Source organism: Crinia signifera, chromosome 9, assembly GCF_055691185.1.
Source record: "Crinia signifera chromosome 9, ASM5569118v1, whole genome shotgun sequence".
Taxonomy (NCBI): domain Eukaryota; kingdom Metazoa; phylum Chordata; class Amphibia; order Anura; family Myobatrachidae; genus Crinia; species Crinia signifera.
In genome coordinates this window covers 148,751,756-148,779,128 of record NC_139225.1, presented here as the reverse complement: position 1 = coordinate 148,779,128, position 27,373 = coordinate 148,751,756, and the positions used below count along the sequence as shown (strand labels likewise).

Below are 27,373 nucleotides of genomic sequence, written 5' to 3'. Positions count from 1 at the left end.
CAGGCGCCCATTGACACAGTGCACTGTGATAATTGCCAGCCTATATTTGTGTTTGGGAGGAGAAATCCTATAACGACGACACCTGTGTCGATAGACGTCAGGAATACATATTGTGTTAAACAGTAGCCCAGGCAGACCTTCATGCACCATTTATTCACACTGCCTGTCCAACAATACGTTCTATTTTGATCTTGTATCGTCATTTAGTGCGCCTCCATTTAGGGATTGTGGCCAACCATTCAGTGATACAACACTGTGATATTACATTACACTATAAAAATATTATGGCCCTCCATTTCTGTATTTGAATTTAAGGTAGATTTATACCGCCCATAGGATCAGAGAGCCACCGTTTTTTAACACAGAGTGTATTTGTTGTATGTGTTTTTTTATATATTTCGCTTTCTTAAAATTGACAAATAAAAGTTACTTTTTACTCGTGTGAGTTTCAACAGGTGCATCACACATGGACATACTCTTTTCTTTCTATACATGTTCCTATACCTTATGTCCAGTGGTAGCACACCTCCGATAACTATTGACATCTTTCCAGTCATTGTACCAACTGGGGGTCCACCTTTTTGCCTCTCATAGATGAGGATCCTGTGCGAATAGCCCAAGCTTTGTTTGTTCCAATTTGTTTGTGAAGTTACTTCACTTTCCTCACTATTCAGCACGGATATTATATTCATACGAGTTCATTACTATAAACTTCTAGATTTGTTTCATCCTTAACAACCCGTGTTTTCCAAACTGAGGTTCCCTATATTGGGATACCATACTTCAATCATGCTTAACCCAGAGATACCCATGAATGCTGCTCCCCAATTTAGCCTGAGTAATGAACTGGACCTCAGACAAGCCACGTTCAGACAGAATTGAGAAACCATGCTAGAAAGAGATCTGTCCCACTTTAACACACGACAAGAGGACTGGATGAATGATCTCCAACAGCTCAAAATGATCTTAATGAAACAAACTAAGACATTTTGGAATAAAATGACCTTTGAGAGCTACATAAAACAAAAAGTGACACCCAGAGGCCTGAGACCCAGGGTTTTCCCTTCATTTGAGCTGGCCACACCAGCCCTTAAAAATGAATGGGAAAGAGCCCTGACCAACTGTTCCTTCGAACTCATTAATATCCTGGTCAAACATGATGAGACAGTTTTGAATCAATATACCACCGATATAGCAACTCTCAGCAACAAATTAAAACCCTTTGAAGGCCTAGAAAAATTTAAAAAAACATTCATGAAATTTAAAAGTGAGATTGACAATCTAGAGAAAGAGGTCATTAGTAGAAAGAAAGGGAAAATGCAGAGAGATGTTCATGACTTTCAACATGATCAGGTATACAAATGGAATTATAATAGGAACAGACCTACATCTACCAACTCAGCCAAATATAGTAGCTCGGAACTTGAGTCCTCAGGTAATGAATCAGGACAGGATGGGCCTATCCCCAGCACCTCACAGAGGAATTTTTTAGGGGCCAGCCCAGGTTTCATCAGAGAAACCCTTGGAAGAGACATGGCAGGACAAGGAGGGGGCAGAAGAAAAAAGCGAGAAGTGAGGGATTGGAGGGAGGATCACAGGGAACGGCGGAGGTACCGCAAGTAGAAGAGTCACTTAAAATCAAGTCAAGTCAAGTCAACTTTTATTGTCATCAGCAGCGGGAGAAAACTCTCACTGCAGACGAAATTGTGTAGTACATAAATACCAGTACAGTAAAAGCAATATCCGCATAATACATATATAAAAAAAAAGGGGAGAAAAATACATTGGGGATACATAAAATCAAACATCACTTCAAACATTCAACATACGCACTGCTGATGGAAGGAAACTATTGTGCAAGCGGCTAGTACGTGCCCTCATGGTTCTGAACCTTTTTAGCGAAGGTAATTGCTCGAATGAACTAAAAAACGGGTGACTGGAATCGGCTAAAATATTTTTGGTACGCTTTAAAATTCTAGAATTATAGAGCTCCAGTATGGTTGGCAGTTGCACTCCTATAATTTTGCCTGCGGCCTTAACAATACGTTCTAATTTTGAACGATCCCTAACCGTGCAATTGCCAAACCAGACGATGATGCCGAAGGTCAGAATACTTTCTATCGAGCATCTATAAAAATTTGTCATGGTAGGCTTGCTCACACCGGCTGCTTTTAAACGCCTCAGAAAAAAGAGACACTGTTGGGATTTCTTTATCTGAGTGAGAACATTGCCAGACCATGACAGATTGGCTGAGACCTGAAGTCCCAGAAACTTAACTGTCTCCAAAATTTCAACATCTGCCTCGTTTATACACACTGGTTTCTTCGGCACCACTAACTTTCTCCTGAAATCGATCACTAATTCTTTAGTTTTTCCCTCATTTAACACTAAGTTGTTTCCCTCACTCCAGGCTACCAGTCTCGCTATTTCTTTTCTGTAGTGGGTTTCATCATCCTCACTAATCAACCCCACAACTGCTATATCGTCAGCAAATTTCACAATCTTGACAGAGTCAGAGGACGATATGCAGTCATGGGTAAATAGCGAGTATAGTAGGGGACTGAGGACACATCCCTGCGGCACTCCAGTCTGAATTATGGTCTCCTCAGATACGGTGTTCCCTATTTTGACCACCTGGGGTCTGTTAGTTAGGAAATTCAGGATCCAGTTGCAAGTAGATCCACTCAAGCCCAAGTCAAATAGTTTCGACACTAGTGACATTGGGATCACTGTGTTAAATGCGGAACTATAGTCAACCAGAAGAATCCTAACATAGGTTGATTTATGCTCCAAGTGCGTTAGGGTGGAGTGCATGACAGAAGCTACAGCATCGTCAGAACAACGGTTTTTCCTATATGCAAATTGGAAGGGATCAAATTCTGCCGGCAAGAATGACTGAATCTGTCTTACGAGCAGTTTCTCAATACATTTGGTTACTAATGACGTTAACGCAATAGGGCGGTAGTCATTCAAACATTTGGGGAGGCCTTTCTTTTTGGGAACTGGGATGATGGTCGAGGTTTTTAGGCATTTTGGGTCTATACAGTCCAAGAGGGATTGGTTAAATAAAAAGGTTAAAATCCCACCCAATTGGTCTGCACAGTTTGCCAGAACACTACCACAGATCCCATCAGGACCAACTGATTTTTTCGGGTCTGTCTGACGCAAGCAGTGAAATCATTAATCTCACTACCCACATTCTTACCCAACCACAAGTAACAGTATTACAAAAAGGCTTATCCTTTTCTCCATCAGAATCTTTTGATAGATTCACCTATGAAAAAGATGTACATTTGTTTGCATGTAAACTACTACTAAAAAAGTTTTATTGCAAAAAGGATAGGGATGGAGAATTTGGAACCACCACAGCCTCTCTTGGGGCACATGATCCCACCAATCTGGGACCCATTTTCAATCTGTGGTACACTGAGGAGGAAAGACAGGCTGTACTAGCATTGGAAGAACTCCAGCATGACAATGGGAGTGATAGTATTGAGGAAGAAACATCTGGGGAAACTAGCACTCTGATTTCCCAACCCAAGAAAAAGTCAACCTTTTATCCAGACTTCTCCATATGTCCTGTAGTAAAAACATTTGTTGATGTTGTAAGCAAAGATTTAGACCAACTACAGAGGGACAAGTGCCAGTATCAATTTAAGAGCAACCTCAGCCGAGATGAGCTGAAGGCTATACAAGAAATTAAAAACTGGAAGGACACCATTGTCAAACCCTCTGACAAAGGGGGGAATGTGGTACTTTGGTCGAGGGACCTCTATGTGAGAGAACTAGAAAAACAACTTCAGGATGGTACCTGTTACAAAAGATTGACTTTTAACCCCACAGAGGACTTCCTCAATTCATACTCCAAAATGCTAGATACAGCATACAAAAATGGTGTGATCACCAAAAATCAATACCAATTTCTTTTGGTTAAAACGGTACGCATCCCTACCTTGTACCTCCTCCCCAAGGTACATAAAAACGAACATACCCCACCTGGACGACCCATTGTCTCTGGCATAGGAGGTCTGACTGAGAAGGCAAGCGAGTTTGTCGACTTTCACCTACGACAATATGTAGTCACTTTGCCCTCCTATGTCAGAGACACTATGGATGTCCTCAAAAAGATACAAGATGTAGTTTTGGATTCCAATGCTTGGCTTATAACGTGCGACGTAGAAAGCCTCTACACTAGTATCCCTCACCAACAGGGCATCCATGCAGCACGATATTTTCTTAGCATGGACAGAGAAAATGATTTACATGAGATTATCATCTCACTTCTACGATTCGTGCTGGAATGAAATTATTTCGTTTGTAATGAGGCCTTCTATCTCCAGGTGCGGGGGACCGCTATGGGGAGTACGTGTGCTCCCACATACGCGAACCTGTACCTGGGGTGGTGGGAACGGGAGGTGGTGTTTCAGGAGTCCCATGAACTATATACCAACCACATATTATTGTGGTTGAGATATATAGACGACCTACTTATCATCTGGGAAGGGGATGCGGACCTGTTTGTTACCTTTATTGATATTCTCAACACCAATAATTTCAACCTCCGCCTCACCTACGAAATGAGCCAGGAAGGGGTAAACTACTTGGATTTACGCCTGAATATAGAGGAAGATGGGACCATCTCCTCCGATATGTACAGGAAAAAGACGGCCACCAATTCCTTATTACATTTTGGAAGTGCACACTTTCCTCCTGTAATTAAAGGGCTGCCGAAAGGGGAGTTCTTACGAACCAAACGTAACTGTTCACAGGCCCATACCTTCGCCAAACGAGCTGATGAGCTGAGTGGCCGTCTCAGAGAGAGAGGCTACAGCAATAGGGCCATTAAATCTGCATTTAATACCACCCAAAAAGTGACAAGAGAATCACTACTGACATCTTCTAAGAAAAACACTCAACAAGATCAAAAAGTCAGATTTATTGGGACCTATTGCCAGGAGTGGCAAGACATACAGAAAATTCTAAACCAACACCTTGATATACTCAAAACGGACCCAGATCTGTCCTCCATCCTGGGTAATAGAATTGACATCAGCTGGCGCAGAAGTAAGAACCTGCGTGACATTTTAGTCCACAGCCACCTGGAAAAATTAAGGGACCAGACAAAACCACTACTGGGTCACGTAAATGTGGGACCTGTAAGGCCTGTACTTTTATGATTGCCAAAAACTCTTATCTTGATAAATTCCACTCCACCTGGAAAATCAAGGACCAGATTACCTGCAACACAGCAGGGGTTGTATACCATTTACAGTGTCCTTGTGACAAAATTTACATAGGTAAGACTATCAGACCCTTTAAAAAAAGCGAATTATGGAGCATGTGAACAGCATCAGAAATGCCCCAAGAGACAAGGCAGCCATGAGAACCCTAACACCAGTGGCTCGCCATTTTTACCGATATCATAATCAAGACCCCTCAGGACTCAAAGCATTCGGCATGCTAAAAGTTAACCTTGGCATTAGGAGAGGTGATCTGGACAGCGAATTGCTCAGACAAGAAACCAGACTCATATTCTTGCTAGATGCCATGTTTCCTCACGGTTTAAATGAGGAGAATAAATACACAGCATATCTTTAATCTGATCTCTCATCCATATTCTCTTATCTTACAAATTCCACTCTCATTTATAGTACCATTGCCTATGTTGCCTTACACCTATTATTATACTATAATATTTTTTGCATCTTTATTTTTTGTCCATCTTTATCCCCTATACCAACAGATAGTGGACATGACAGTCTCTCCAATATCATTAATACTAATATTAGGTCATTTTCTTCATCTCAACACGTTTTGGTTTCCACACTCAGTTTGTTTTTATTTGTCACACTCACCTTTATTATTATTTCTTCACTGACCAATATCCCCACAGTGGATTATCTCTTGGATCTCACTTGAGCACCCATGATAGATGAATTGCTCTTTTTTTCTTCTGTAGTCCTTCTTTGCGATTGCAGTCAGATACACACCAAAAAATCTCTTATATATTTGGCTACATCTGTCACTCAAAGTGTGTCTGGAGCTGTAACGCTGGGTTGTGGACTTCCATCTTAATTTATGATTGTCATCACCTGTTTTAAACAGGGTAATTGATAAGAAAGGTGTTTAAGCACAGGTGATGGTAATCCATAAATTAAGAAGAAAGTCCAGAAACAGAGCAATGTGTCCCTCCTGGAGAGGGTCATGTTGGGTATGCACCTCCCTCCCTCCCTCCCCCCCCCCCCCCCATTCACGGCATCCCCACAATTAAATGGCACATGCAAAACACTGACATGGCTATGGTCGACAATGAAAAAGGTTGACAAGATTTATTTTTCACTTTTTCAATGTTTTCATATTCATTCTCATGTGTCGACATGGACACCAATGAAGTGCCACACTTATGTCAACATTTACATGTGTTGACCTTTCTGTGTTGATTTTTTCTTGTGGCAATTCGCGGCACCCCCCGCGACCCCCCTCCCGCGATTTGTAGCACACCCCCCGCAATTCGCGGCACCCCCGGTGACTCCCGCGATTCGCGGCCCCACCCCGTGACACCCCCCCCTCCTGCGATTCGCGGCACCCCGCGACCCCCCCCTCCCACGATTCGCGCCAACCCCCCGGGCCCCCCCTCCCGCGGTTCACGGTGCCCCCCATGACCCCCCCTACCGCGATTCCCCACCCCTGACCACCCCTCCTGTCATTGCGGCAACCCCCCGCCCCTGCGACCCACCCTCCCGCGATTCACTGCAACCCCCCCGCGCCCCCCCCCCCTCCCACAATTCGCGGCACCCACACCCCCCCCGCGAACCCCCCTCCCGCAATTCACGGCATCCACCCACGACCCCTCCTCCCGTGATTCGCGGACACCCCTCACCTCCTCCCTCCCCCCCACCCCCGCGCGCAATTCACGGCAACCCCAGGATTAAATGGCACATGCAAAACACTGGCACGGCTATGGTCGACAATGAAAAAGGTTGACATGAGTTTTTGTAGATTTATTTTTCTTTTTTTTAATGTTTTCATATTTATTCTCATGTGTCGACATGGACACCGATGAAGTGCCACACTTATGTCAACATTTACATGTTGATTTTTTCTTGTGGCGATTCGCGGCACCCCCGCGACCCCCCTCCCACGATTTGCAGCACACCCCCCGCAATTCGCGGCACCCCCGCGATTCGCGGCCCCACCCCGTGACACCCCCCCCTCCTGCGATTGCGGCACCCCGCGACCCCCCCTCCCACGATTCGCGCCAACCCCCCGGGCCCTCCCTCCCGCTGTTCACGGTGCCCCCCATGACCCCCCTACCGCGATTCCCCACCCTGACCCCCCTCCTGTCATTGCGGCAACCCCCCGCCCCCGCGACCCACCCTCCCGCGATTCACTGCAACCCCCCGCGCCCCCCCTCCCACAATTCGGGGTACCCACACCCCCCCCCGCGCGACCTCCCGCAATTCACGGCATCCACCCACGGCAGCACCCCTAAGCCCCTCTTTAGTCCCCCGTATACTCACACACCCCTATCACTACCCAGCTTCCTGCTCTCCTGAACCGTAACTTCCACCACTGGGGAGTCGCTGACGCTGTTTTGCCCACATGCCCCTATCATGCCTCATAGCCCAGCCTCCTGCTCTCATGCACCCGAATTCCCACCCAGTAGGAGGAGACACTGACTAAGGGCCACCATCCTGTACTCCTGTACTGCCACGCTGGACCCTCACCCACTGGCAGAAGCTGCACAGTATCTCCCACCCTCCTCTTTAGTCCCCCTTATGCCCACACACCCCTATCACTACCCAGCCTCCTGTTTTCCTGTGTCGTGACCTCCGCCAGTGGGGAGCCGCTGACTCAGAAACACCCTACTATACTATTGCACACACACACCTAAACAACACGCACACAAAGCCCCCCCCACACCCACAAATGTCACTGTACCATCCACACTATCAATGTACATCTTACTCTGTAACCGCTTTTTAATTAAACAAAACAATACACACCCCCTTCCACATCATATGCTCTCTATTTAACACATTTCACCTATAACTCAAGTTGCAATACAGGCATCTTTCATACAATTCTAACCATCTTTCTCATATGCAAATGTTCACAAATTAAGGGGGCGCAGCCCCTTACGACGGTGTGAAGAGCGCCCGTAGGGCGCGATGAATCACCTAGTATATATATATATATGTATATTTCTCACTTATATTCCTCTAATTATCACATTAGTCTTCCACAAAGCGGACAGACCGTTTATGATTTCACCCTGTACACCAATACCCCTCTCTCTCGTGTCACTGTCACATTTTTTGACATTTTTTGTCATATTTAATTTAATACATCTAAAGAATTTTTCCTTTCTTGACACATTATAGTGTCTCCATTTTTATTGACATATGACTATCGCAGATGAGATACGATATCACTATTAAATATATCTTTTTCTCTTTCTCATGTCCCTTTACGTTTCTTACTGATAATGATAATGGAATTATTATACAAATTTCAGTATTTTTAGTTTTTCGATGTTGTCAACAGATAATGTGGGAAAGATGGATACTTTATAATAAGGTGTCTCCATGAGAAACATTATTGCATTAACATGGTTACACTCTGGCACAAACATGGCAATTATGAGAATACCATGCCCCGTCAGGGACCTGTGACTTAATCCTTTTGCCCCCTAACTGTACTTTGCGATTATTGGTACTTTCCTCCTCCCCTCCCTCTCCCTGCCGATTTGCTGATTTACTTACCCCTTAGCATTGTATGAACTATTCTGCTCCTGCCCGACGGCTGTCACAATCTGGGACATTAACTCCCATGAAGGAATCCCTGATTAGACGGGCACCACACAAAAACAGCGTGTAGCTGAACATTACGCATACGTTACCTGGATATGATCTGCGGCTATTTCAGCAATATTCTGGGAGACAGCAGAGGATAAGATTTGACAATAGTCAATCACTCCCGGAGGCTGCCACGCCCCGTAGCCAATCAGATCTGTCCCACTATGACAGACTCAAACTCATAGGACGCAGCAACCTTCAATCACATTACGCCCACCCCAGGGAGGGTATTTAACAGCCTCAGTTTGGCCAGACGGGTTGGCCTTGAAAAAGCTGTTTGCGAAGCGTGCGCCGGCTAGCGGTGTCGCTCTCTGATCTTAAAATTTACTAGGATGCATTTTGATTGATGTACTTTTCTTACAGGAACCCCTATTAGAGGCGCACTGACAGACAGTGTGAGGACAGCCTCACGCGTGTCATAGAACAGTGGCAGCAACCTCTTTGAATTATCAGACACTAGCTCACAGAGAAGATAGTGTGGGAATTGCCTTCCACCCCTCTGACATTTGTTACTTGTCCTTGGGGCATTATAACACTTCCATTACCCGCACTTAGGGTTTTTTGGAATATTTCCTCCACACATTTTGGAGACAGTGTTATTTGTATGCGAGCAACCCCGTAGTGTACCTGCTAATTGAGGTGGTTTGTACTATCTGCCACGTTAGTTTCATATATGGTGCATATGTGACATTTATCTATTTATTTTTACCACCAAAAACCGATCCTGTACCGATTACAGTACTCTCACAGTACGCAGGATAAAACGTATTTGATGTGTATGTGAAATTTAACTGTATTTGTCTACTAATAAACTACTGACACAAAGTGTCGACATTACACCTACTGTGTCCACAAACACCTGATCACTGGACTAACCATACTTTACTGAGATAAAATTTGACTCATCTCTATGAGTGGTCACCATAACACTATTATCGCTGGTCTCCACACTATTCCCGTTTTTCGGGTAATTTAAGAGACTGAGAAAGTTATGTTAATTTTCTATGACCACCGCATGTGTTCTGAGTTAATCACTATCAGTGACGGGTTACACCCTAGGCTGTCAGTCCAAAACCAGGCTTACCAGTGACAGACACATACTGATTTAGCACGCTGTGATAATCATCCACCTGTCTGTTGTTGCTTGGAAGTCGACAACTCTGAAAGTGACGACCTTTTCTGTCGACATTTTAATATTACTAAAAACCGACCCTGTACCGATTTGATTACCCTCACGGGAGGCAGGATAACACGTGTTTTTTGTTTTTTGTATATATCAATTATTTGTCCGCAAATAAACTACAGACACTAAGTGTCGACATTACACCAACTGTGTCCACAAGATCGGATCACTAGACCAATTACACTCCGCAGAGATGAAATTTGACTCATCTGTATGAGCGGTCGCCATAACATTAATACCAGTCTCCACACTATTCCCGTTTCTCGGGTAATGGAGAGACTTAGTAATTTCTGTTAACTTTCTGTGGCCACCAAAGGTGTCTTGAGTTAATTTACATTATCGACAATCTACACCTCAAACTGTCATTCCAAACTAGGCCTTATGATGACAGGCGCACACTGATTCAGCGCACTGTGACAATCACCAGCCTGATTATATTTGTTTGGAAGTCAACATCCAAAAAACTCGACACAGTTATCACCAGGCTGTCACCCCCAACTAGGCCTATAGGTGACAAGCACCCGCATATTTAATGCGCAGGATTAAATCACCAGCCTATATATTTGTTGGAGAAGGGACATACCCTAGGTGATGACATTTGCGTTGACGCATACTAGGACCAGGAATTGTGGTACACAGTTATTTCCCCCAACTAGGCGTATACATGACAGGCGCCCATTGACACAGTGCACTGTGATAATTGCCAGCCTATATTTGTGTTTGGGAGGAGAAATCCTATAACGACGACACCTGTGTCGATAGACGTCAGGAATACATATTGTGTTAAACAGTAGCCCAGGCAGACCTTCATGCACCATTTATTCACACTGCCTGTCCAACAATACGTTCTATTTTGATCTTGTATCGTCATTTAGTGCGCCTCCATTTAGGGATTGTGGCCAACCATTCAGTGATACAACACTGTGATATTACATTACACTATAAAAATATTATGGCCCTCCATTTCTGTATTTGAATTTAAGGTAGATTTATACCGCCCATAGGATCAGAGAGCCACCGTTTTTTAACACAGAGTGTATTTGTTGTATGTGTTTTTTTATATATTTCGCTTTCTTAAAATTGACAAAAAAAAGTTACTTTTTACTCGTGTGAGTTTCAACAGGTGCATCACACATGGACATACTCTTTTCTTTCTATACATGTTCCTATACCTTATGTCCAGTGGTAGCACACCTCCGATAACTATTGACATCTTTCCAGTCATTGTACCAACTGGGGGTCCACCTTTTTGCCTCTCATAGATGAGGATCCTGTGCGAATAGCCCAAGCTTTGTTTGTTCTTCCACTGTGGGAAGTGCTCAGGGTGCAAGATTATGAATAACATCAGCACCAAGGCACAAACCACCTGGCACTCCACTACGTTGAACAAAACCTTCCAATACAGGGAACACCTCACATGTAACTCCACAGGGGTCATATATCTCCTCAAATGCCCATGCAATTTAGAATACATAGGCAGGACCACAAGAACATTAAGTACGAGAATATACGAACATGTTAGAAACATAAAAAGAGGGTATGAACAACACAGTGTGTCCTCTCACTTCAAGGACAGACACAATTGCGACCCCAAAGGACTGCAGTTTACAGCCATTGAGGCACCTAAAAGAAACTGGAGTGGGGGTGACTTTGCAGCCACGTTAGATAGGAGAGTTGTTCTGGATCTTCCAGTTGAAAACACTTACACCCAACGGACTCAACATAGATTTTAACCTGGGGATCATTTCCAAATAATAACTGACTACACATTTAATCTGTTCCCACATGATTCAGCCTATAACTCAGACAAGAGTCGACACAATCAGTGTCGACCCTCCAGACAACACAGTCCATTTTTAACGACCACTATCCACAACAGACGTCCACAGGTAACAGGACTACTCAGCGTGGACACATGCCCCTGACTCATATCCGATAGGTACTGTGTCCCACCTATTTTGAACTTTTTTTATCATCCGACATGGGGAGTTGACAGGCGACACAGCACTACCCCATACCTATCAACATCACACAATTCTGAGACTTAAACTCACCAATATGTGACATGGTCGACACATGACGTGTCCACTTTTTTCACATTTTTTTCACATTTTTTTTCAATTAAACTTACAAAACATCAGGTTCCGCATAAAACCCGTCATGCCCTTCAAATCAACTTATATGGAAACATCAATCAAAGTTCTTTCATGATGGACATCCACCCCTTACTCATAACAGGTATAACACTGCACAATACCTTTGATGGACAACTACACAGACCAATGAGCGCCCTCCTCTAAGGGGCGGGGTCTGCTCACTACCTTCAAAAAGCCATAGCTTACCACAGAACATCATCCTTGAAAAAGACCCTAGAGGGGTTGAAACGCGTTGGCCCACAGCTCCACTACTCAGCCATCATCACAGCAGTCTCCTCCCCACCGGGAGTCGAGCCCGTGTTACTCCAGTGACCCTAGGTACCCGGCACACGCACAGCTGCGGGACCCGGAAGTACTGAGGTCACTGTGGAAGCGACGCGGAATCTTCACTGGTGCTGCTGCACGGCTGTGCAGACACCAGCAGGACACAGCCAGACTCAGCACGACGTGGGACGGTCGTAGAGAGGACACCACCGGGTATCAGGTAAGTGTTGGGTGTACCGCCAAGACCAGCAGGAGGACGCTCTGGACTGGGCGCCACTTGGACACTTTCCATGACCCTTTGGACAATTTCAGCCACCGAGCATTACCGCAGCTGGGACTTGTGACTGTTTTTCCCCTCCACTGCCCACTTCCATCCAGAGCACACAGACCGCGTTCACCGCAGGAGGTGAAGCGGTGTCTGCTCTGGGACCACACATCCCTCTGTGAACTTGGACAATCAGGCTATTGCAGCCACATATTTGCTTTCCCCGGATCCCTCCACAAGGGCCTTCTCTCCAACCCCCCTTTCCCACCCCACATGTTTGTATGCTGAAAATACATCCATGATACCTGATAAATAAATATATTCTATTTTACCTTATTGTCATATCTTCTAAGACATTGATCACACCTATAATACATTGGGCACTTTTTGATATCCACACCCTATCAGTAAACCACTGATACCAATCTATAGCCTGAGCGCTAGTCATTTTTCTTTATTTTAACCTAACGTTTATTACCCCTAGAAATAAATCACTCGGACACTTTAACCTGAAATAACCACACGGACAACCACTGCATAAGTTTAAAAGGTCAACAGTATTTATTGTTGGTATGACCCTATTGAAAGGGATGGCCAGGAAAGCGCTTGGAGACCAGCTAAGTCACAAACGTTAACAATGGCGGCGACTACAATGCCCCAACTTGTAACCAGGCTATGAACCGCCCCCATTGAATTCAAGGCACAGCCTGCACTGTGACGGTCTTACCGCCCCTCCTATTGCATGGTGAGGTTCAAGGAAGTGGCCATCGTCCCCCCTCGGGGGCAGGACTCACCAGCCGTCCTGGCAGAGGGTGGCAATACCGCACAGTGACCTCCTGCACCTCAAACTTGACCGCTGATCGAGAGCATCCTCCCGCCACAGCAAGGTTAAAAAATTACCACTAAAGGTAATTACTGCAGAACCGCTGCCCGCCAACCCTAACAATAGACCTATGCTAAACCAAATAAAGAAATAAACCCTATCCTAACAATGAAACCGGTCTTGGAGAAAGACTGTCATGCCTGTGTACGATAAATGGACACCATCCTTCCTGTAGAGAGAGGGGGGTGGGGGCTCAGCTATGCCATTGTCTACCCCTGGAACATGATGTGCCATGAAATGTATGTTGCGCTGCAAGCAATGCAAGACCAGGTACCTAAGCAAACGCAGGGCTGGGGGAGAAGAGGAGCGCTGATTGTTAATGGCGTGTACCCCTCCTAGGCCATCGCACCAGAACACGATCGTCTGGCTCGCTAACCTCTGCGGCCACAATTCTAACACCACAATGATGGGGAAAAAGCCCCAACAGCAGCCAATTGGCTGTGAACCCCTCTCCACCCAGGACTGGGGCCATGGGGCTGCGCCCCATTCAAATTGAAAGAACACCCCAAAACCCGTGGACCCCGAAGCCTACGAAACAACTGAAGCCTGGTATTAGGGGAAGGCTCTGAGGGCCACAGGAGCTCCCGGCTAAAGTGCCCCAGAAAGGTGTACCAGACAACGAGATCGTCGCGTATCACCAGGGACAGCCTAACCATGTGATGGGGGTCCCTGGCCCCCGCCGTAGCTCACTCCAACTTGCGACACAAACCCTGCCCATGGGGTAACCAGGCTGGCAAAATTGAGGGACCCTGGCAATGACTGGACCTGACGTAGCCTAGCCTTCTTCCTGTGCAAGCCTACCTGAATGAGGCCCAACAACTTATCTACCTTGTAAGCCGGTAGGCGACAGCGGCCGAGTCAATCGCCATGCCTAAGTAGTATGGAGTGCATGCGGGGCCCTCGTTCTTGTCATCGGCAACCGGTACCCCCAGGACCTGAAATACTCTGCAGGAGGACAATATAAGGGAGCAGGCGTTGCTGTCTCTTGGCCCTACAAAGAGGAAATCATCCAGGTGGTGTGCCACACCCCGGCACCCCGTATCGTCCTGGACGCACCAATGCAAGAAGGTGCTAAACTTCCTGAAGTAGGAGCAAGAGACCGAGCAACCCATAGACAAGCATTTGTAAATGAAAATACCCCCGTCTAAACGCAACCCCATAAACAGAAGGATTCCGGGTGTAACGGGAGTAGGCGGAAAGCGGACTAAATGTCCAGCTTAGACATGAGTGTGCCTTGCCCGAAACTGCGGATTAAACAGAGTACTTCCTCAAACAGCTGCTAACGTACACTGCAAACTTCATCAGGAATAGCATCATTAATGGATTCCCCGTGAGGGTAAGACAGGTGCTGGATCAACCGGTATTTACCTGGAGCCTTCTTGGGCACTACCCCCAAGGGCGAAAAACACATTTTGGACGATGACTCCGAAGAAAAGGGGCCAACCATCCTGCCCAGAGCCATTTCGGCCTGCACCCTGTGTCTCACCACCTCGGGAAAATCCACTGCTGATTTCAAACTCCTGCAGGAAACCAACTTGACCGTTTGGGGAAATGGGTAAACTAAAACCGCAACTAAAACCCTGTAACAAAAAACTGGCTCCCTATTAGGGTAAAAGCGCAAACTGCGCTCCAACTCAGAAACACAATTTTCAGTCATAGTCCCACCACGCCGTGCCCTTGTAAGCGAGGGAAGTCTCGTTCACCAGGAATGTAACAAAGCACCTTGGCGTGCTCCTCGGGCCTAGTGTCCGAATAGGAGGAAGCAAATATGAGGAAACCTTCTAGCCAGTTGTGGAAGCTCCTGTAGGAGTTCTCCCCAATTCCGGCAGCCTTCTTGGCCTTATCTAACCTGCTTTTCATATCGCTAGTCGACGTACATATGTCAACGAAATTCCCCCTTCGCTATCTGCCCTTCATGCCCTTGCGTAGACCCCTGGTGATCACGGTATTACTGCAGCAAACCGTGTCTGACGATGGTTGGGGAGCTGTGCTAGACTTCGCCTTGCTAGAGTGCTCCCCCCTCCCACCTGCCTCGCTACAGCTCGCACCACTAGCTTATCGAACTTGCGGGGGTGCCTAGTCGCTCCTGATTCACCACTGCTGGCCGAGGAACGGCATGAGGCAGAATAAGTAGAGGTATCATCATCATGCTCACCAGTACTGGATGGGTCAACCGCCTCTCGAGTTCCGTTCCCAGTGATGTTCCTGCCCAGCCGGAACCGCATCGGTGGAGACCGCGACCGAGGAGTGGAGGGGTGCGGCCGACGTTACATCAGCGTCCTGTGCCCCTGCCGAGGTATTCTCCCTTGGGTGCTGGGTCGCCATTGTGGCATCCCGCTGATCGTTCGATGAGACCTCAGGGAAAACAGAGAACAAGGGTTAGACAAGTAGTATTTCTGGTCAACGAAACCCCTGCCGGCTCTGTATAGGGAGCCTGTGCGGTGGCAACTGCGCTAGCCAGCGGGGGAGGCGGGGCAAAAGCTAGCTAGCGGCGTGGGGGTAAAAATTAAAGCCCCACCTGAATTGCCTGGCTGCCAGTAGGCGGCCTGGTGAGCAGGTGCGCCCGCCCAGCCCTGACCGTATGGGCCAGAGTGCTGGTACGCCTGCGCCTGGCCAGGTAAGGGGAGGAACCCAAAATTATGTTGGCCAGGGTAGACCGCTGGCTGACTTGGGGTGGGCTGTGTGGGGAAAGACCATGTTGTGGGTCCCTGGTGTCCCACAAAGGGCGGGATTGTGTTAGAGGAGGCCCGGATTGCAGCTGAGAAAGCTGATTGGCTACCTTGGGGCAGGGTGCCAGCATGGGGCCCCGCACCAGAGTTTGCGGGCCCCACGGAGGCAAACGGTGAGAGCTGGAGAGTATGGCCGGCCGCTGGGGGCATGGGGACCTGAGGATGAATTAGCTAAACTGACCCACGCACCCCCACACGGGAGGGGGGGGGGCACTTGCCCCGGGAGAAGGCCGCTCAGGGGAAAACCACCCGCAGCATGCTGTAAACCAGGAAACACAAGCAGAGGGAGCTAGTGTGCCGCTGCAACTGGCGTGTATGCCGCCTATAGGGCTGCCTGTGTCCAGGTGCCTGTGACCACGGGATCCCCGTGTTATCATGAGCATCCCCTCCTCAGCGGGTGCCACAGGAGTGGACACCCTGAGTGGTGGGGTGCTCAGACCCCCAGCAGCGCTACCCGCTGCTGAGGTTATGCTGTAACCAGCCGCCGCGAACCAGCCACCGCTGCCGGGACCGGAGCACTTTCGGCCGGCGCAGGGCTGGGTGAATGGCAAGCTGGGACACAGTGGGGACGAGGCCTGCGGGAAGAGCAATGACCGGAGCCCGGAGGCAGTGCTCCTAACCTCACCGCCCGCCAACCAGTGTAGCGGGAGAGGAGAGGGGGCATGCGGCATACTCCAGCCAGCGCGGTGGAGGGGCAGGTCACCCTGTACAGAGGTAAAGGAGGGAGCAGTGAAAAGGCTGAGGGGGATGAAAGAGGAGAAGTAAGGATTATAGTTCACCGTGGCCACTTAGCTCTGTTTCCTCTGGTGGGTCCTGAATCCAGACTCAAAGAGGAAGCAGGATCACCTGACTACCCCCTAAATACCCCTGCATAAGCTACCACCCATTCTACACCTGATTGGCTACACCTACAACCCTGGACTCTATGGGGTAAGAAACATTTCAACTAACTTTATTATACCAATCACAAAATTGCAAGGCTCTTATATGCCCTCATGCCTATACAGCCCTCGCTTAACCTTGTCAGTCAATTCCTCATAGTGTGCAGACTGCAGACAGACAAAAGGATGTGTTGTGTAACTAACTTGTGTTGTTGAACTTGTGCAGTGCAGAGAGTCAGAGGGGTTTGGAATTGGCACTGGGGTGTCATCATAGTGTGCAGGGCAGACTGCTGCAGACAGAAGGGTATTGTGAACTTGTGCAGTGCAGACTATACTACACCATACTACTGTCAGAAGCAGAACAAGTTCAGTGTGTGATTATTCTGCCTCCATGGTCAACGCAGTGTTATCCAAGGGCCGCCCATAAAAAAAGTACAATATACAATTGTTAGTATTATACCCCTTTCACATTGCAGCTTTAACACGGTATGTTTTTTTACCATTTTAAAACGGGAACAGCTGCCGTGTGAAAGCTCCATTGTCAATTTACTGGTTACAGAATACCGGCATTTTGAAACGTGTTAAAATATCAGAGTTAGAGAAGGGAGAGGAAGGCAGTTGAGGAAGAACAAGCAGGTACGGGGGCTGGAGGCAGGGGCAGGCTGGGCCGGGGGGCAGGGTGCCATGTGCCCCCCAGGCCACTCTGTTACCTAGTGTCTTGGGCCGCTGCCACATCGACTTGATTCAAGTCACTGCAGTCACCTCCATCCTCCCCCTGCGCTCACTACTATACAGAGCGCACCACTTACTGTGCAGCGCAGGCTTCCTCCCGCTATTTGGAAGCGCCTATTTGGTATGCGGCAACGGCCGCCAGCCAATCATAACTCGTGTTCCGGCAGCCGCGGTGATTGGCTGCCGGGATGCGAGCTCGAATTGGCTCACAAACTGGAGCCATATTTGAAATGGCTGCCGGAGGGGTTAGCAGCGGCGGCGGCTGCGACTGCAGCGTCAGTCGGCTGGGGGAGACCCGGGAGAGTGCTGAGCTGTGGCAACATCTATGACAGCCACCCCAGCCCCTGCAAGACAAAGGTAAACACATGGCTCCGCCCCCTCTTTTGTACTTTCCTCCCCTTCCACCTTCCCTGCTGTTAGTAGGGATGTGTCAGCATCGTAGCATACCTGCCCTGGCCCAGCAGTGACAGACCCCTCACTCTCTTTAATGAGTGATGAAGTACCCAACTTCCTTATGTCCTGTGCCAGCCTATTCCTGCTGTACCCATCTCCCACCTAGGCTCTCCTCTAATACACATCACTCCTTGTCCTAATACAGTAGTTCCTCCTTTCCCCAGATTCTACCGCAACCTGCATATCTCTGCCCTTCCTAGCACCCTAGGTCTCCCTAGTGCCCTGTGTCTCTGCCCAGTACTTCAACATCTTTGCAGCCACTGGTTATGGTACGGAACTTAAGTACTGGGTCCACGCCACTCTCCTGTGTCCGCGCCACCATGTATTACGTTTAGTAAAGTTGTGGCGAGCGAAGTGAGCCACCGAGCCCGAAGGGTGGCTAGTGAAGCCAGCCCGCAAGGGGACAATGGTGCTGCTAAGCATTATCCATCGCTCGCCACCCTTCGGGCTCGGTGGCTTGCTTAGCTAGCCACAACTTTACTGAAGGTAATCCTTCCATAGCGGCTAACGTAACTGGCATAGCAGTGGCCACAAAGATGAGGAAGTACGCTCTGCCATCCCTAGCACCCTGCAAATCTCTGTCCTCCCTAGCGCCCTGTGTCTATCACCCCTCCCATCCCTCTCTACATCTGTCTCTGCACTCCCTAATACCCTATGTCTCTCTATCCCTCCCTAGGACCCTGCCTCCCTCTATCCCGCCCTAGCACCCTGTGTCACCCCGCCATCACCTTCCCTGCGTCTCTCCCTGCCAGCTCTGTCCCTGCGACTCTCCCTGCCAACACTGCGCCTGTGTCCCAGCCGACACTGTCTCTGCATTGTGGCCCACTCCATGTGACATTATGTTAATTTTAGCTTCTACTGCTCAGCATAATGTGAGTTTTGGTGCAATCCATATGGCATAACGTGAATTTTGGCTCATTCCGTGTGAATTAAGGCTTATTCTGTGTGGCATAATGTGAATTTTGAATCATTGCATGTGATACTGGGACGGCGGCACTCGAACACAAGATGGACACAGCAGGCTGGTTTACCACCATTTCAAAGCAGACAGCCTCTTTTATCAAGGTGCATATATGCTCATATCCACCTTCATAAAAGAGCCCGTTGGCTTTGAAACGTCAGTAAAGTAGCCTGCTGTGTCCGAGTGCCGCCGTCCCAGTATCTTGTTAGATTATTGTGCATACTGCTGTATCGCAATTAGAGAAGCCAAAATTTAAAGCAACAGTTGACCTACTCGGACATCAGTCCTAAAGTCGATCAGAGAAATTGGCTATCCAGGCCCGTTGGCTCACAGAAATGTACTGGATGTGTTAACTGCCGACACATAATCAAATCCAATGCATTAATACACCCTACAGTATATCAGGCAAAAGATACAACTTGAAACATGTCATGGACTGTGAGACAAGATATGTCGTTTACTTGATCCAATGCCTGTGCAACAAATTGTACGTCGGCAAAACGATGAGAATGCTTAAGGAGAGAATTGGAGTACACAGGTCCTCAATCAATAAGGCCTATCAAAAAATGGATGCCAGCACCCCTCCGGTGGCCAGGCATTTTGTTGAAATGGGCCATTCCATCAAGGACTTTGCTTTTATGCCCATAGAGCATGTGCCTCCGTTGAGGCGAGGTGGAGATAGACATGGTCTATTGATGAAAAAAGAATGTTACTGGATCTATGAGCTCAACTGCATGAGACCAGTTGGCTTAAATGAAGAGTTCTCATTTTCCCCTTTTACCAAATAATTGCAATAGTATTTTTTGTACCGCTTCCGATGTCCTCAGCTAGTTGGTGTTCAACATATATATTAATGTTGTATGTTGTTATTATTTATTGGTAAATCTAATGTAGTGCCATTTTTTTCATACACTTGTTTTCTTGTCGACAGATTTCTGTGATATGATCCCATGCTATCTGTATTGTTGATATATTGCGGCACGTATATGTCTTTTGTAATGGCGTCTGATCACCATGGCAACAACCTGTGACCCGGGGACCGGGGACCACATTTTCATTCCCCCCGCGGCAGACGCTGCATTTTGGTTCCACACCGCCGTGTGAACTTCCTGTTCACGCGTGCGGCGGGTACTGACTGCGGTGACGCGTGTGGGGGTGATGGATTGTGGGCGCCGGATTCCCGTGATTGAGCTGATGATGCGCAGGTGAGTATGGCTCTGTACACCCTATAAACTCTAGGTCTCTGGCTTAGTGTCTTGATGACCCCTCTTGATGAAGGCGCTGTGTGCGCCGAAACGGCCGTCGAGGAGACGTGTAACGTATTGCCTAGTTGTATCTGCCTGATGGGTGTCTATGATGATTATCTCGTCTAAACTGAGCCTGGATGTTTCTCAATAAATGAGTATTATTCTATATTGAATTTCAAGTGACTGGTGCCGGTTGTTCTGTTTGCTCTGGGGCAATTTCAGCAGGACTATACCTCTATATATATATATATATATATATATATATATATATATATATATATATATATATATATATATATATATATATATATAAATATACACACACATGTATGTATGTATGTATGTATGTATGTGTGTATAGATACATACATTTTTTTTTACTAAGAACCTCCATTTTGGCCTTTACTTATGGGCCGGTGCTCTGTATTTGCCCCCCAGGCTAGAAGTTGCCAGCCAGCCCCTGGCTGGAGGTAACTATGAAGGAGGTTTAATGGCTGATCACTGTCCTTGATAGGATTCCATTTTGATTTGATCTAGAAATATTGTTTATGTATTAGCTAATCAATTTTATGTTTCTTGTGTTAGTCTGCACTTGCAAATCCTTGTAATCAAGCTATCTTACAAGTAAAGCATTGTCACACATTTTTTTACAGGTTTGTGTTATAATTATTTCAGCGTTTTCCATTATATTTAAGGGTTATAAAGTAATTATATATAACTCTGCGTTATTACCAGCGTGCGGCAGCAGGTTTGTCAGGATATCAGGCTGGGCGCTCCCTCACCGCACTCCTCTACTCCCGCACTGCCGTGGCCATGGCCCCCTGTTGTGTGTATGTATTGGCCCCTTTACTCAAAGCTGAACAGGTTGGAAGAAGCATGCACAGTAGCATGGACCTCAAATGTAGAGAATGTAAAGGAAGAATTCCTTTACATTGATCTCAGGAAACGTCAGCATACCCCCCCCCCCCCCCCCCCTCCAACTCCTGTGAGTATTCAGGGAATGAAGGAGACTGAGGTCCTTTGGAGTGCAGGGAGCGCTCCTGAAGACCTTCTTTGACTGTGTAGTGGCATCAGCCATATTCTACGGAGTGGTCTGCTGAGGTAGCAGTGTTTCCACAGCCGACAATAAGAGACTAAACAGACTGGTAAGGAAGGCCAGTTCTGTCCTAGGAATGCATTTGGATTCTGTAGAGATTGTGGGTGAGAGGAGAATGATCAGCAAGATAATGTCATTATTGGATAATGCTTCACACCCTCTCCAGGACATTGTGACGGATCTGTGTAGCACTTTCAGTGATAGGTTGCTTCACCCTCGATGCTCCACGGAGAGGTACTGCAGGTCTTTTCTACCTGCTGCAATCAGATTGTACAACTGTCATGGTCTGTAGAAACCTTCATGTACTTACCAATCGGCCAAAAAATCGTTCTAGTGTGTGGGCACCTTAGATTCTAGATTTATATTGTTTGGACTTCTTATCTTATTTGCTATTTTCACCCTTATCTCTACTTTAACCTTGCTGTAACAATTGTACATTTCTCCATTGTGAGTCGAATAAAGGAATTCTATCGATCTTCTATCTATCTGAGTGTTATCTACTGTGCCTGTTTATTCAGAACATACTAAAGGTGCCCATACACTAGAAAGATCTGCGATCACAAAATGTGCGCATAAATTAGCCTTCAAATCTTTTGTCTGTCCTGGACAAAAGATTTCAGGCAAGCGCACGTCTTTACCAAAGATTTATCTTAAGATCCCGTGTGCGTTCCTATGGATCTTTTGTCAAATCTTCTGATCTTTCATGCAGCACGTAAGATCAGAAGATTTAGCAAAAGATCCACGGGAGCGCGCATCGGACCGAAATCGGCCGATTATGGATAAATTTATCGGAAATCGGCCAAAAAATCGTTCTAGTGTGTGGGCACCTTTACCCTCATTATAAGTGTATTCCTCACCTTATCCAGTCGCTATTAGAGCAATCTCACCAATCACAGCCACCTCTTATTTTAATTGACTGGTTTATTGGTGGATTTGCTGCAGTTTCTAATCTTAGTAAATCTGGTGATTTTTTTAATTGCAATTGTAAAAATATTGATGTTTATTTAATATTCTATTGTAAAGTGTGGTTACTCTGCAGCTTTACTGTTTTTGTGCTTATTAAATCTGCGGGATGCAATCCTGCCGGTAGACTGCAGCAAAACCACCAGGATTTCAAACCCACCATTTTGTATATTCCCCTCCTTGTGTCCCCTCCTTGTGTGCCTACTAAAAACCGTTATGTAAGATTTCAGGGTGTAATCTGGGGAGGCCGAACCATGAATTCCGGGATTGAAAAAATGCCCCAGAATTGGCTTCACTAAGAATATGGCCATCCGACCCCCCTTCCGACCTTCCCGGGCATTAGGTGTGCATGCAACCCCATTCCCCATCGCCGGGAGGGGGGCCAAGTTGGAGGCCGGACAGGCAGCAGGTCCAACCTCCGGCTCAGGATCGGCATGCATTGCATTGGACCAGGGGGATGTCAAACACATCGGATTTGGGGCAATCTCCGATCTGTTGGGATTGGGTGAAATTGTACCAGTGTATGGGCACCATTAGAATCTAGAAGCCAGTGCTGCAGACTTCTCTCTGCTGTAATATTCATGTTGTGCTTACACTGTATTAATGGTATTGTCTATCTCTCCTGCAGTGGACCATGTGTTTACTCAATCTGGCTTAGTCCAGGAATTACAGCCCAAAGGGGAATACATGTTTCAGCTGGATGAGGATGAGGCCTTCTATGTGGATTTGGAGAAGAAGGAGACCAGATGGAGACTCCCGGAGTTTGGGGAAGTATCTAGTTTTGAGGCAGCTGGAGCATTGCAGAATATAAACGTGCTGAACCATAATATTGCCATATATAAAAAACGGTCAAATGACACAAAAGCGACATATGGTAAGAAATTATTATTGTTGCACAATGTACAATGGGTGCTGGACACTAGTTGGTGTAATTAGTGAGCAGGGAGGCCCCATTACTTCCTTTCCCTCCACAGGTAGAAGAAAATGGCGATGTACCCTGTTGGGGTTCAAAGACCAACTCGGGGTCTGAACCTATATACCTTCAATCATCAGTCAGAGATTTCCCCTTCAATCGATTGGAGATCAGAAATAAGACACAACACTTGGTAGTAGTTAAATGTCCCCAGTCATTATGATCTGAGGATGGCTTAGATTTCAGCCTTTATTTATACAGAAAATATAGGTGTAAGTTAATGGTTTACATGCGTCATAAGCTTATCTCAGTGGCGTAGCTATAAATTTTGCTCCGCCCTGTCAAAAAGTTTGTGCCCCCCCTCCAGGCTCCTCTCCAGCATGTTTCCCCAGCGTGTGACGTGATGACGGAAATAGTCTGTTCAGGAAATTCTCTACTTTGTGCTGTACCAACAGTTTTTCAACTGAGAAATCTTAAGCATACATTGTAGACATTTATAAGGATTAGTAAAAGCTATCGATATACTTGTAATTGCATTTAAATCAATTATAAAGCTATCATTTCCCCTCTTTTGATTAAAATCTCACCACTTATCTTCTCTACCTAACAGAAAGAATGATACCCGTCAACCAGTTTATAGTGATTACATTTTGTACCAGGTGCTATCATAGGGACCGCTCAAGGCAAGCGAACTTTGGCATTCATCACATCTGGTTGATTGGTCTCGCCTTCCTACAACAAAGCGTTGTCTCTTGCTTCTCTACGCTTATTTATCTCCCTTCTGAAGCTATATGACAAATAACAATTCCATATCAACATTAAAGCCAATACTATGACTACGACAAGTAGGGGATGTAGTACTGTTCTTATTATACCTGTAGTGGTGGGAGATTTACCCGTGAATATGTCCCACCAGTTGTGATTTAAGCCTTCCCTTAATTCACTTGCCATGTGTTCATCCGTCTGTAATACTGTTACCATCCTAGCATGATTAGTGACATCATAAACTTCTGTCAAATGTTCTTCTAATTTTCCTGTTTTGTTTATTGCATTTATCAGAAGTTGTAAGTTGAATGATATATTATTGGACAAATGGTATGAGATGCCCTGCAGGTTAATTTGTACTTCTGTGTCTGGAAGAAATATAAATGTTTGGTGTTTCCAAACTAAGCTAGATATGTTATACAGGCATCCTGAAAAAGGGACATTCTGCCTCAATTGAGACATATCTTCCCTATTATTGCTTACCATACAGATAACTTGGGAGCTTATTTATGTAAACATGTCTTGTTCTGGGTCATGTAAGTTCCAACTGCAGGCACTGGCGGGATGTTGCAAAAAACATGGTTCAAACAATGGGGTGTGTTGGTTACAAACAAATCCCTTATCAGTGGGGGCACAAGTGGCTGTATCATGTGTAGTCCTATTCCCTAGTTCTATGTGTGTTCCCTTTGTTACAGGGGTCCATAACTGTGTTCCTGTAGAAGGGGTATACAAGGCTACTGGTAATATCAAATACTTGCATATTATCTTCTTGTCTGTTATTTTATATGCTTGTGCCACTACTGCACATTCTTGGGCAGTGCATTTAATTGATATTCCGGTTGCATCTAGCCAGGTGTCATTGGGAACTTTTATTGGCCAAGAGAGGAGGAGAAAAAGAAAACTCGGGGTGGGGGCACCCTTATATTACAGTTTCTGTGAGTGTTTATGATACTATGTAAAATAAATTATTTTAATAATTAAACTTTAAGATAAGTGTTCCTTTACAAATGTACTACAGTGACACATATATAGCGCTGCAAAAATATTTTATAGATGAGGGGCAGTGTTTGCCACTTTAAGGAAAGAAAGGGAGAGACAGGTTTCTCTTTTGTAATGGGTGATCCTCATTAAGCCTCTAATTTCACCATGGTCCTGGTATAAATATAGTGGGATTCAAATCATTGGATCATTTTTGAGAGCCTGTGATCTCACCTTAAGGCAGGTATTATAGTTGGTGACAGGTTTTTAGATTTTAGATTGCTGTAATAGCGTGAAAACTCGCCAGGGGGCAGTGTGGTGACACAATTCAACATATATATATAGATACGTGCATATATGTATGAGTACTCAGTGCACGGTAATACAGTCATTGGGAACTTGCAAGATTTTCTCATAAAATCCGTATCCCTTATTCACAAAGTTGGTCTGGGTAATGTTCTTTTGTAACTTCTGTGCCATTACTTCCATATTACATAGTGTCCAGTTAAATACCCACGTAATATTCTTATCTATCAAATATTGTTGGGGATTCAGTATGAAATCCCGGCGGTCGGGATCCCAGCGTTCAAAATCCCGACGCCGGAATCCCGACCGCCGAAATCCTGACAAGGGATGGATGTGGATCGCCCCCCCTTGCGGGCTCGCTATGCTAGGCACGCTAATTTATTCTCCCTCCAGGGGTGTCGTGGACACCCACGGAGGGAGAAAGTGTCGGGATTCCGGCGTCGGGATTCTGAACGCCGGGATCCCGACCGCCGGGATTTAAACTGCATCCCATTGTTGGTATTGTGTTCTGTAAAACATATGCAAAAGAGTCTGTTATCTGTAAATGCTGCATTATTGGTTCATACACTGTGAGCGTCCATTCTGCCTGCATGTGTACAATAGAGTCGAGCTTCTATATGTTTCTATATCTATTGAATTTAATACCCCCATTCCATTGCCTGTTGTTCCCAATAAGGTGTCATACCATTCTCATTTTCTTCTAAAGTTACAGTTTGGGTCCTTTGGGAAAGTAAAATTACATACATATTGTATGGTTTGTTTCTTTATCCCCATATATATACATGTTGAGGGCATCGGCTTCAAAGTATCATTCCTAATCGTCGGTGTAGTACTTAAACAGTGTATACCTTCTACCCACATAGTTCTATTACTTATTCCCTAAACTTACCATCGGCAATCTTTATGCCCCAACACTTTAATAACTTTTCTAATCTTATCTAAATTTAACACTCAAATAAAGAGACAGACACAAGTGCTGGCGTTTCAATATGAATGTCAAATTTATTGATTGACAACTATTTATATTGATTCTATAAAAGAGGGTGGCGGCCCTAAAGAACGGTCATAGGAGGGGTAAGATGACATCACACCATTCACACAGCATTGGTGTTCAAACTCTCCCACGCAACCCACCCGTGCGGATGGTGTAGCCCATCCCCTGTCCAAGGGGCATGGGCTAGTAGCGTATCAATGACGGGAGAGCGCACCCCACTATCCACATATCACTTCCATTTGAACAAGGACCGTTCTTTACCGCCACAAGCCAAGCCTTAGGCTGCAGCACCGCCACCCTAAAACGCTCAGCACTACCAACTAACAACAACAGAACTTTAAACTAAAAACCTCTAAACAAATCATCCAGGAATATGGCCATTCCTTCAGGACTTAGGTGGACACCGTCCGGCCTATACAGGGAACCCTGCTTATAGACGGTGGAGTCATGCCTGATGACACCACCGCTATTCGCCAACAGGTTCACCTTTCTCTGTGCGCCATCCAAGTGGGGCCCTGACCTAGCATTCCTCCAGACTCGCCTGGGAATCATTGAGGACCACATCAGTCGGCAGCCGGGGAGCGACTGGGCCACAATGTGCAGGTCTCTGATGATAATCGACCTCAGCTCCAAGGCAGTGCATCAGCCAAGATCGTTGCCGCCCAGGTGCAAAATTAGCACCTCAGGGACCCCAAAGTCCCACATGGACCTTAGCAACAGGCCCTGTAACGCTCCCCAAATCATGC

At 46.3% G+C, this 27,373-nt stretch overlaps 1 protein-coding gene across 2 annotated transcripts in view; it reads left to right on the top strand.

The window, feature by feature from the left end:
• LOC146036285 (HLA class II histocompatibility antigen, DP alpha 1 chain-like) overlaps positions 1 to 27,373 on the top strand; it is a 111,342-nt gene that overhangs the window by 25,400 nt on the left and 58,569 nt on the right. For both annotated transcript variants that reach the window (XM_083160206.1, XM_083160205.1), the window contains exon 2: positions 23,300 to 23,545. In XM_083160206.1, the coding sequence (XP_083016332.1) occupies positions 23,300 to 23,545 (246 nt within the window). The remainder of the gene's footprint in view (positions 1 to 23,299; positions 23,546 to 27,373) is intronic.